This window comes from Vigna umbellata, chromosome 1 (genome assembly GCF_029865625.1).
Source record: "Vigna umbellata cultivar VRB3 chromosome 1, Vumbellata_1.0, whole genome shotgun sequence".
Classification (NCBI taxonomy): Eukaryota; Viridiplantae; Streptophyta; class Magnoliopsida; order Fabales; family Fabaceae; genus Vigna; species Vigna umbellata.
The window spans coordinates 29,580,701-29,593,251 of record NC_142165.1 but is presented as its reverse complement, the minus strand read 5'-3'; the positions used below and the strand labels follow the sequence as shown (position 1 = coordinate 29,593,251).

Below are 12,551 nucleotides of genomic sequence, written 5' to 3'. Positions count from 1 at the left end.
TAGGTAGGGTAATTCAAAGTATGTCCACTAAGTTGTTCACTAAAGTAGGCCACAGGATGACCTCCTTGAATTAATACAACTCTTACTCCTACCCAAGAGGCATCACATTCTAGTTCAAAAGCTTTGGAAAAATCAAGTAAAACTAGAATAGGTGCATGGGTTAACTTATGTTTCAAGGTCTCAAAAGACAATAATTGTTTCTCACCCCATACTAAATGTACATCTCTTTTGACAAGTTCATTTAAACGAGCAACAATGGTGGAGAAGTTTTCTATAAATCTTCTATAAAAACTAGTCAATCCATGAGAACTCCTCACCTCTCCTATTGTCGTAGGGGTTGGCCATTCTTGTATAGTCTTGATCTTCTCAGGGTCAAGATGTACACCTTCTTTCCCAACTTTGAATACAAGGAAAATAAAATTTTCTTGACAAAAGGTGCATTTATCAAAGTTGGCAAAAAGATTATGTTCTCTAAGAAGAAGCAAAACTTGTTTGATATGGCTAAGATGCTCTTGAAGACTTTTAGTATAGATTAATATATCATCAAAATAGAACACTAAAAACCTACCTATGCATTCCCTAAGGAAATGATTCAGTAATCTCATGAAAGTGTTAGGAGCATAGGTCAAGCCAAAGGGCATGACTAACCATTCATACAATCCAAACTTGGTCTTGAAAGCGGTTTTCCATTCATCTCCTTCTTTGATTCTTATTCGATGGTAACCAGTTTTAAGATCAACTTTGGTGAAAATGTTTGCTCCATGAAACTCGTCCAATCTAGGAATGGGGAGCCTATACAATCAGTACACATTCTCCAATATCGATCTTTCTTAGGAACCAACAACACTAGCACAACATAGGGACTTAGGCTCTTTTGGGTCCATCCTTTATTCAATAAATCATTAACTTTTTTATCTATCTCTTTTATTTCATTGGGGTTGGTCCTACAGGTTGGTCTATTAGAAAAGCTTGCCCTAGGTACTAAATCTATTTGATGTTCTATTCCCCTCAAAGATGGCAAACCACTTGGTACCTCTTCAGGAAATAGATCATTAAATTCTTTTAAAAGTTTTTTCAATCCTTTTGGTAGAGAACCAAGTTCATAATTTACAGAAACAAGTGGCTCTTTGTAGTATAGAAGAAAATGTGGTTGTCCAAGAAAAAGGTTTTTGGAAGTTTTTAAAGTTTGTGGTTGAATAACATCTTTGGTCAATACACTACTCACCAAACTTATAGTCTTCTCCTTCTTTACTTTCCTATTTTCTTTTTTTTTCTCCATCGAACTTCTTTTTAAGAATTATTTAGTCCTCTCTCACTTGTAAAGGTGTAAGATGAAATAAGACAATTTTCTTTCCCTTGTGTTGAATGATTATTTTGTTAGTGACACCATCAAGGAGAGATTGTTTGTCAAACTGCCAAGGCCTGCCAAGTAATATGTGCCCAACTTCTATTGATACTATACAAATAACAATTTTATCTTCATAATTTCCAATGGAAATGGGTACCTCAGTTGTTCTTTTACTACTATTCCTTTATTCTCTTTGATCCATTGAAGTTTATAGGGTTTTGGATGAGGAGTAGCAGTTAGGCCTAGTCTTTCTAAAATTCTTGAGCTGCAACAATTACAGCAAGAGCCACTATCCGCAATCATTGAACAAGTTTTTTCTAAAACTTTGCATCTAGTGTGGAATAGGTTCTCTCTCTTTGATTTTTCAAGCTCAACATGTTTTCTCTCTAGATGTGTCCTAACCATAAGTAAATCTCCATCACAAGGTAAGACTTTTTCTTCTTCAGAAGTGGATGTTTATGACTCAGTACAAGATGAAACTTCATTATCACTCTAATGTTCAAGGATATAGGTTGACCTCTTATTGTGACACTCAGAAGCATAATGTCCCTTTTCCTCACACCTATAGCATTTGGTCTCCCTATTCCTATTCTCTTCGAAACGTTCTCTAACTTGAAGTTTTTTTTTCTCTTCCTTTCTCTTTTTATCTTTCCCTCCCTCTTATAATCTTTCCTATGGATGGAGGTGGTTGGGTAATCTTTCAAACTGGAGTTTTCCCTTTTAATTTGTTTCTCCACTCTTACACAAAGTTGGACTAACTCATTGAGGTCATTATAAGGTAAAAGTTCTACCTTATCCCTATGTCATAATTGAGTCCACTTTGGAACCTAACAATTGTTATCCTTGGCTCCTCTCTTATTCCAGTCCTCAACATGAGTAATTCTATTTTTTGCCTATATTCTTCTACACTCATGTTTCTTTGTTGGAGTTTATGGAGTTTGTTCATCAACTCCCTATCATAGTGGGCTGACACATGCCTTCTTCCCAAGGCTGACCTCAGTTCATTCCAATACTTAATCGGAGGTAGGTTTCTCAATCTTAGGTCTTTTACCAAGGTTGTCCACTAGTACAAGACATAGCCTTGAAAACTCAAAGACGCCATAGTCACTCTTCTTTCATCATCTATCTAGTGGCATTCAAAAAATTGCTCCACTTTCATCTCCCATTCCAATACTTTTCAATATCAACCTTACCATAGAAGGGAGGAAATCTATTCTAGGTTCCCTAGTATAATGTTTCCTAACTCTTTGGGTTCTCCTAGGAGGTGATTGATAATGGTTATCATTGTGATAACTGCTATAAAGCTCTTGCTCAGAGGAAAGGATGTGTCTCTAAGGTATTCTTTTCTTTTATGTGATCAATCAAGAGTTGACCAATCATATCTTTAAGCTCACCTTGTTGAACCTTTTGTTCATACTCTTCCTTCAGTTGTAGGCTTTCATTCTTAGGTCTCAAACTACCTTGTATACTAGATTAGCTCATACTTGTGAAGTGTTTTAGAAATTGTTTTTACAAAGTTTTCAAGAACTTACATAAGCTATGAGTGAAAGAGATTTCATAAAAAATTCTTTGTTTTCGAGATAAAGGATTTCTAAAGAGAAACTAGAGGTAAAGTTGTTCTAAGTAGCTCCCAGGAAGGAGAGGTGAGTCACAAATGGACAAGCTTAAGAACCAAGTCCTTCCTAGCCAGAGTTTCCTCATATTATTTTTACCTAAGATTCTACGTAGAAATATTTCAAAAGGTTTTTCAAATGGAAGTTAAAATGCTCCTAAAACCAAAAGAAGGTTTAAACTAGTATGTTATGCTATCCTAAATATCACGGAGACTTAGAACATAAAAAAATCATTCAAGCAATCAAGCAAAATAATAGAAATGTAAATGCAAATGAAAATGTTAGATGATCCTAAATAAAAGTGCAAGTAACACTTGGAGCCCCTTAACACACTTTCACACTAATGCACGATTTAAGGCTGTTATAATGTTCAAATGTGAACTTGAAATTACACTGTTAACTCATTGGCAAGTGTACCAAATCGTATCAAGTAATATAAAATGGTAAGACCAAGTATAGTTTCCCAAGAGACTCGTGACACCAAAAAATCGTATAATACCTTTACTAAATAAGACTAAAGAATGACTCCATTGAATGAAATTTGAATGCAATAAAAGTAAACATAATAACCTGAATGTAAAATTCATCTTTCGAAGCTAAAACAAGAATGAATATATGGTGTTGAGATGATATGAGATGATGACGTTGTTGGGGTTAAATTTCACCTACTTCACTTTCATGCATATTAGAACTCATCTTCTTCATTAGAATGCTAATGTCACTTTCAAAATTACTTAGAACCCAATCCATTGGCGTAAAAAGCCTCCCCTTTATTATTAGACAACAATCCCTTGAAAACCCTAATAACCAATTCTGCATTAAGAAAAGAAGCTTAAGACAACTAAACGTCCTATTTCTATCCCTAGACAATAATTCCTTTAGGTGAAATCCTCCAGATCATGGTTCCTAAGTATTTCCCAATAACAAAGAAATCCAATCATCAAGCTATAAATGGCCCAAACATAACAAGCATTAAGAATAGGAGAAAATCACTAACATTCAATGAAAGAAGCATAAAATATTCAAAACATGTTCAAATACATGAAGTTTAGAGGTTACATCTTTCCCCACAACAAATGAATTTAGCTCTCCATTGTCACGGAGAACCTTAGCTTACAATGGAAGAATGTAAATGAGATGGAAACCCTAGAAAGAGAATAGGAAAGCTCTCGCATGCCCAATCTTCCTCCAAAGGGTCGAAAAATAGTGTTTCTGTGCTTCAACCGTCAAAAGATATGAACCCTAATGTGTAGAGGCCTTTAAATAGATCCAAAATTCCATATGGGCCAATGTCGCCAGTGCTCAGCACCCTAACTAGGGGCAAGCAAGCGAAGCTGCGCGAAGAGTGGCGCTCAACACCTTGGCTAAGGGCAACCAGGCATCATGCAATGTAGCTGAATGGCGCTCAGCGCCCCTATAAGGGCGCCCAGGCGTGCTTGTGAGATCCTTGGCCCTTAGCACCCCTGAAGAGGGCGCCTAGGCGTCCATGCGTGATCACCAGCGCTGAGGGCCCCATAAAAGGGCAATCAGGCGTCCTTAAGCCTTCTACAACCATCTATTCTAGTGTTTTTGCTATCCTTCTTGGGTTCCAACTCCTTGATACTTTACTCCCCTTCCAAAACATACCAATAACCTAAAAAATTGAGGGAATTAGTGATAAAAATCATTAAGTATAACCTCTATTCACTTATTCACCAAATTCAACTAAAACAAGAGTTTAAGCAAGCTTCACAGTCAAAGAGAATTGATTTAGTATCAAAATTACATCACAGATAAGGTAAAATCAACCATTATCATACACCAAGGGCATTTTTCCAAGTCACTTAATCAAATAATAAAACCTAATCTAAAACAGCAAACGTTTTGTGATATTGGTGCTCAATTACACTTGAATTATGCTTAAAAACTAATATGTGCTTCAAACTTCAACCCTTTGTGTTTGCTTCTTCAAAATAGATTGGATGCAAGCATTTTTCTAATGTTTTATGCTATTGGAATTCTACTATTTGGCTTGCTAAACAACCACATCATTGTTCCAAATTCAGCTCCCTCTCCACTTCCTAAGATGCTACCTTGGTAGGGGGAGGTTTTTGTAACCTGAATACTCCAAAAAGACTTCACAACACCATTGAAATCAATCAAAATAGTCACCAACATATTAGGTTGATGCACCAGTTTCAGCGCTAGAGTTTGGTTCCAAAATAAACACTTAAGAGGCCAATGAGTTTAAAAGCAACTAAAACGGGTTTAGAAATGAAGTAGGCACACAATTAGATCCTAGGAAAGGTTCTAGAACAAATTACGAAAGCAAAGAAATCAAAATGCAGGTTGAAAATAAGTTATTTCGAAATTGTTTGATAAAATCAAAAAGTGTTTGATGAAATCCCTTAATGAAAATCAGTTTTGGTGTTTTTGGTTTTTGATTGCTAAACTGGATTGCACGGTTCTAAAGCCTTTATAACATTTTGCATTACTTCTTTTGATCATTGCTAACTCATTGGCAAGTGTACCAAATCGTATCAAGTAATATAAAATGGTAAAACCAAGTATTGTTTCCTAAGAGACTCGTGACACCAAACAATCGTATAATAAATTAACTAGCTAAGACTAAAGAACAATTCCATTGAATGAAATTTAATGCAATAAAAGTAAACATAATAACTTGAATGTAAAATTGATCTTTTGAAGTTAAAACAAGAATGAATGAATGGTATTGAGATGATATGAGATGATGATGTTGTTGGGGGTTAGATTTCACCTACTTCACTTTCATGCATATTAGAACTCATCTTCTTCATTGGAATGCTAATGTCACTTACAAAATTACTTAGAACTCAATCCCTTGGTGTAAAAAGCCTACCCTTGATTATTAGACAGCAATCCCTTGAAACCCTAATAACCAATTCCGCATTAAGAAAAGAAGCTTAAGACAACTAAACATTCTATTTCTATCCCTAGATAATATTTCCTTTAGGTGAAATCCTCAAGATCATGGTTCTTAAGTATTCCCCAATAACAGAAAAATCCAATCATCAAGCTATAAATGGCCAAAAACATAACAAGCATTAAGAATAGGAGAAAATCACTAACATTCATCGAAAGAAGCATAAAATATTCAAAACATGTTCAACTACAAGTTCAGAGGTTACATCTTTCCCCAACAACAAATGAATTTAGCTCTCCATTGCCATGGAGAACCTTGGCTTACAATGGAAGAATGTAAATGAGATGGAAACCCTAGAAAGAGAAAAGGAAAGCTCCTGCATGCCCAATCTTCCTCCAAAGGGTTGAAAATCGCGTTTTTGTGCTTTAGCCGTCCATATATATCCACCCTAGTGCGTAAAAGCTTTTAAATAGATCAGAAGTGCCACATAAGCCAACGTCGCTGGCGCTCAGCGCCCCAATTGGGGGCAACCAGGCGAGACTGCACGAAGAGTGGCGCTCAGCGCCCCTTGAGTGGGCAACCAAGCGTGCTACGGGATAACTGGCACTCAACGCCCCATAAGAGGGCAATCAGGCGTCGTTGCGTGGCCTCTAACGCTCAGTGCCCCAGAAGAAGGAAATAGGCGTCCTTGTGCGACCATCAACGCTCAAGGCCCCTGAAGAGGCGTGGTTGTGTGGCAACCAGTGCCCAAGGCCCCAAAAAAGGGCAACCAAGCGTCCTTGAGCCTTCTGCAGCCTTCTTTTCTGGTACTTTTGTTGTCCTTCCAGAGTTCCAACTCCTTGATACTTTCCTGCTCTTCCAAAACATACCAATAACCTACAAAATTGAGGGAATTAGTGATAAAAATCATTAAGTATAACCTCGACTAACTTATGCACAAAATTCAACTAAAAACAAGAGTTTAAGCAAGCTTTACAGTCAAAGAGTTGATTTAGTATCAAAATTGCATCACAGATAATGGTAAAATCAATCGTTATCAATAACTTATTTCCACTTTAAAACACTGAACCAACTCTTACTACAATCTAAATTGAAATTCAAAGCTAGATCATCAAAACAAAAACTAATTTTTCAACTCTGCACTAGAAAAAATTGACCCAAAATTGGTGGTTTTAGAAGTGATTTCATGCATAAGTTACTCTGCTACTTTGATAACACTTTCAACAACTTTAATTCATCAAATTAAACTTGTTTGAACTCTAATTAAGTACAAAACCGAACTGCAACTCAGATTCACCCTTCCACTTCCTAATTTGACTCAAAATAGGTGGTTTAACATACTATTATGCATACAAGTAACTTGACTTCAAATGAATTGTTCTAACAACTTTAATACCTGAATTTAGACTTGTTACAACTGTCAAATAGCACCAAAATAGCACTGAATGAAAAATGACTTGTGATAACCCAATTATGCAGAATTTGCATCAACCACATCACCAAATTTCACTTTAAATGAATCAAAAGCTAAAGCAATAATGGAAATGACTCTAAGAGTTTCTAGTGTAAATACACTAGAACAAGCTAGAATTGGTCAGCTAGCATAGTCAGAATTCAAACTGAAATTTCTAAGAGTTTTTGCACGGTGACAAGCAAGATTTATCATCAAAAACAACAAGGTGCTTCTAAATTTATGGTAACCAAACTATACTAATTGCATTTCATTGATTGTTTTCGGTTTATCATTTCATTAACTAAGCCCGACTAAATAATTAAGTAAGCCAAATACACAACTACTTTATATTATTTTCACTTTAGGGAAAAAAATTGTAGCATGACTATATTCTTACCATGTTTAATCAAGTGATAAATTCTCATAGAACTTATTCCGAGCTAAAATGCTGTATACATGAATGTTGTCTAAATGAAGACTTTAAAGGAAAGTAAACATGTGATCGTATATTTGGCGGTTTAGCGATAAGAATGCAAAGTCATATAAAAAACTTTTAATTAATATTCATAAGCAAAATCTTTATTTATTTTTTTTCAAATTACTGAGACTAAAAAGATTAGTTTTTTAATCAAAAGAGGTATGAAAAAAAAACATCACAATGGTGACTACAATATGAATTAGGTTAGCACTCCAATCAATATCAATAATTATAATTTGCACCATATCTCAAATACTATTAAAAGTAAGAAAAAAAGAGTATAAAGGTGCGTAAACCACATTGAGACCCACCAAAACTAAGGTAAGTTTTACCTTCCAAATATTAATTTTAATTTTTGGAGGTTAAAAAAATAATTTAACTCTAAATTTTAAAGATCAAAATATTTCTTAAACTTTTATTTTTAAAATGCCGCCAATTCACATATTTCTTCGATATTTCTATCATGGACATAATATGATGTAATTTACGTTTGTATATATTTTCATATATTTTTATTTCTCAAGGTATAGAAATAGTATTCTATAATTAATTTTAACTTTTAAATAATATTCTTTAAATATATTTTGACTTTTACATAATATTCTTTCGATATTTTTGAACTTATACATGATATTCTTTAGATATTGTTGAACTTATGTCTGTTTACAAACTGTTTAGTGTATGAGATGTTTTACTTTGTGGCTTTTTCTTTTTCCATGCATATTCATAAATTCTAAACAGGGACTAAATAAAATAATATTGTTGCAAATTTGCAAGGATTGAATATAAAAGTTACAATTTGATTTGAGGGACTGAGTTTAAAAGACTTATTACTGGATTTTTTTCATATTTCATGAATTTTTCCTTGCAAATTTGTTATAAACTTTTTAAAAATAAAACGTTTTTTTTGTTATTTTTTCTATGAATTTTAATTAGCAGGTAAGTTTTCCGTGAAAAATGTTTTGTGCAAAATATTTTACAAAAAAATTGGTAGCAATTTCTTACAAAATTATTATTCATAAAAAAATTTACAAGCATTTTCTAAGAAATTGTTTTTAAAAGAAAAACTTTGCAAGAGAAATAAGAGTTTTTTTAGTAGTGACCGAAACATTTATGGAAATGAAATATTGTTTTAACAATTTGACCGTGAGGTGACTTTCATGCTACTATAATGTGACTCTTACAAGAGTGAATTTAACATTCGAGACAACTTGTTATAAAACAAATGAACGGGGAGGAAAATTGCTCATAACATTTTATAGAGTAAAATAGATGACATATTTATAGTGGCAAAAACTTACTAAAACAAAATGATCTAATTGGAGAACTAAGACAACTCCACAGAATCTTTAAGGTTACCACAGACATGCGTTGACACATTATTTTGAAATTATTATTCAATTATGTTTGGTCGTGGAAAAAACATAAAAATTACGGTACGACTTTCGAATTCTGAAGGCGCACACGATAATTGTCTTCTGAAACCACACATATTCATTTACAAAAATATTAGAAAAAGAAAAAAAAAATATGTGAACACGTAGATGACATTTACTGAAAAATAAAATGAGTAGATATGACATTGGTAATTACTAATGCAAGCAAAAGGATTTAGAGCCGTTCATGCATGCTAACAAATTTGTTATATAAATATAAACATTGCAAAATAGGTCAACTTTAGTTTAGGTGTTCTCATTCGAACAAGGTTCTATGTCCCCTAATCAAACTCTCTCCAACCATCAATAACCGTATTTCCCTCTCATTCTTCTCTCCATATTATCTTTTTTGTTCCTTTTCCATAGCTTCTTCTCTGAGAGACTCAAAACTCAGCCAGCAGCCGAAAATGTCAAAGGCGGTGGTTTATATCCTAATAGCCACCGCCGTGTTGCTCTACAAATGCTTGTTCCCGTTGAGCCAAGATGAACCAAAGGGTAGTCTTAATCGCAGGTTTGGGTACAAGCTACTTGAACGAGCACCCAACTTTGACCCTCTTGTGGCAGATATTGAGAGAGAGGTTGAAAAGAAAACCACACATTCGGAACCTGTTCCTCGTACGTCGACCACTTTGGACACTACCACGTCGCCGAATGATGTTTCAGGGACATACCGATATCTTACATCTGGCGGTAAATTGAACACCACGTTAAGGTTGATCATCTTGTTCCCTTTGTTAGATAGAGAACCCAAAGATGGGGTGGTTGGTTTTGAAGAGTTAGAGGCATGGATTACTCAGCGAGCATCAGAGAGATTAGATTATCTCACGCAAGCAGAGCTTGATTCCAAAGACAAGAATGGGGATTTGGCCATTTCTTTTAAGGAGTATTTACCTCAGTTTTCTGAAAAGCGTATGGGTAATATAATATGTTTTGTTTTTTTATCGTTGGGTTTTAAATTTCTTCTCTTATTCAACCACCTTCATCCTTCATGTTTCATGTCACTTACTCAGGGAGATACGTAATACATTAATTAATTTTATATTTTTTTAATTCAATCCTTGCTTTAACCCTTTTATTAATTGAATGATGTTGCTTTGGTCATTTTTCCTTTTTGTCTTGTTAAAATTATGTAGGTTCTCTATTTTTTTTTCACTTAAAAACCAGCGATGATTGATAAATTTGACGTTGAATTCTTTATGCTAAAACAGAGGAAAACAAAATGCTGCATGGCGAAGCAGGATGGTGGAAAGAAAGATTTGAAGTTGCAGACGTTGATCACAATGGGCTTCTGAACTTCACCGAACTTAGAGAGTATAAATAATTGATCACTTTTTTTCTTTGACTTTCTCCTTTCTCTTTTCTATGTTGTTTTAAACATTTATTTGTAGGTTACATATATAATGTTGAAATTGTCTACATTTCTTCGATGAAATTTAGCTGAAGAAATTTGTCTCCTTTTGCAGTTTTTTGCATCCAGAAGATAGCGACAATAAAGAAACGCTAAAGTGGATGTTGAGAGATAGGCTAAAGTAAGCCTTCTTTTTTTTTAATTGAAATTGAAAGTAACTTGTGATGGTTAAATATCTTTTTTAGGGTTAATGAATGATGTTCAATTTTCTGAATGATGTTCTCGAAATTCCTGTATATACACATTGACTTAGCTTATATTTTGTTTTGTTTATGATATAGGCGCAAGGACGATGAAAAAGATGGGAAAATGAACTTTAATGAATTTGTAGATCATGTATATGATACATACGAAACTTATATGACCTTCGAAACTCATGGAGGATCGATACCTTCTCCAGAAGAGGAATTTTTCCAGCTTGATGTAAACAAAGACAAGTGAGTTTTCTTTCCTGCCTAAAGTTTTTGAAATAATTATTCAATATTTGAACTGTGTATTCGTATTATATATGCTAACAATAAGATTTTGTGTTATTATGAATTATTGCTCCTGCTTATTATCAAAATTTACTTTTGCTATATATTTGGCAGGTTTTTGTCACCAGAAGAATTGATACCAATACTTTCTTATATCTACCCTGGCGAGCTAGCTTATGCTAAGTATTTCACATGCTTTTTTATGAATGAGGTTAGTTCCCTATCCATAAAGACATATTTAAGTGAAATACAAAAGAGTCAATACAAAAATTCAAAACAATTTCTTAAGATATATCGTTCATTAAAACTTGGTGGGTGAAAATAAAATTATCATTGAATAAATGGTGTTTTGAAAGTGATATTAATTAAATTTATTTATATTTAAATTCACTCTAATTGACAATTTTTTTATTTATATTTAGTTTCAGAACTATTCACAAATTCCATTTATATCTCAACACGCTGACAAATATATGCATTGACAGAAGGAGAAGGTAGCTGATATGTGAGATTTTTTATTCTATTTGATGCAGGCTGATGATAATGGAGATAGAAAGTTGACACTAAAAGAGATGCTTGATCATGAATCTGTTTTTTACAGTACAGTTCATGCAGATGGCCACCAAGAAAGTGACGATGAACATGATGAGCTTTGATGTATGAACCAAGTTACCAGAAAAGTTTTACGTATTTCAAATAGCAATCTAGCTGTTCTCCTTATTTATTTTTTCTCTGTAATATAGAACTCAAACACAGTCATTTTTTCTATTTTTCACAGGACTCATGATTAACATTTTTAATTTGTCTTCGGGCATTATTGTGACAAAATTTACTAATCCTAATCTAAACATTCACTTTTAATTATTAAACCATGATTAATGAAAAATGTTGGGTTTTCACTATGGAAAAACATAATAGAGATTTACATTTTATACAAGAAAATAAAGACACCACTTCCAACCTAACATTTTAAGACAATCAAATCTAACACTTCAAGACATTAGTTGTGTGAATATTATTTGTTTTTCTCATTCCTAAAAGTTTTTCACTTGCAAGTTTCTTCCACATACTTTCCCAAGAGCAACAAGTTCTGAGGTAGAGAACCCGAGCGGGTGGTTATGCTAATAGTAGTAGATTTTGCAATAATTTGGTCTTTTCGTTGCACTCACAATCGCCGAAGAAGATGAACATGTCTGGAAGGATGAAGGAGAGGAGACACTCGGGGGACAACAAAGGAGCTTTAAACGATAATGGAAGTCTCATTTATGTCTGCGAGTTAATAACTTTTTTTAATAACTTTTTAACAATAGATTATGTATCAATATTTTATTGATCCGTAACGGACCAATCACAAGTTATAACCTAGATGGTTGCAAAAAAGTTGTCAAAAGAATATTTTTCTTTCTATTGAACTGTTTAGTTAGATAGAATTGTTTAGTTGGATGTGATGTACTT

The 12,551-nt window shown here is 33.7% G+C and overlaps 1 protein-coding gene across 1 annotated transcript; it reads left to right on the top strand.

Moving 5' to 3' along the window:
- The first annotated feature begins 9,619 nt into the window (after window positions 1-9,619).
- Window positions 9,620-11,764, top strand: LOC124846203 (Calcium-binding EF hand family protein). The gene is made up of 6 exons (XM_047323420.2): window positions 9,620-10,127; window positions 10,421-10,523; window positions 10,676-10,741; window positions 10,902-11,057; window positions 11,211-11,307; window positions 11,630-11,764. Exons 1-6 carry the CDS (start codon window positions 9,620-9,622, stop codon window positions 11,750-11,752), a joined length of 1,053 nt encoding a protein of 350 aa, XP_047179376.2. The 3' UTR covers window positions 11,753-11,764.
- Window positions 11,765-12,551: the final 787 nt, after the last annotated feature.

Excerpts from the sequence above, each read along its gene's own strand:
- LOC124846203 (XM_047323420.2), top strand. The coding sequence starts at position 9,620 with ATGTCAAAGGCGGTGGTTTATATCCTAATAGCCACCGCCGTGTTGCTC. Across the intron at positions 10,128-10,420 it reads GTTTTCTGAAAAGCGTATGG|AGGAAAACAAAATGCTGCAT; the intron begins GTAATATAATAT and ends ATGCTAAAACAG. Across the intron at positions 10,742-10,901 it reads ATGTTGAGAGATAGGCTAAA|GCGCAAGGACGATGAAAAAG; the intron begins GTAAGCCTTCTT and ends TTTATGATATAG.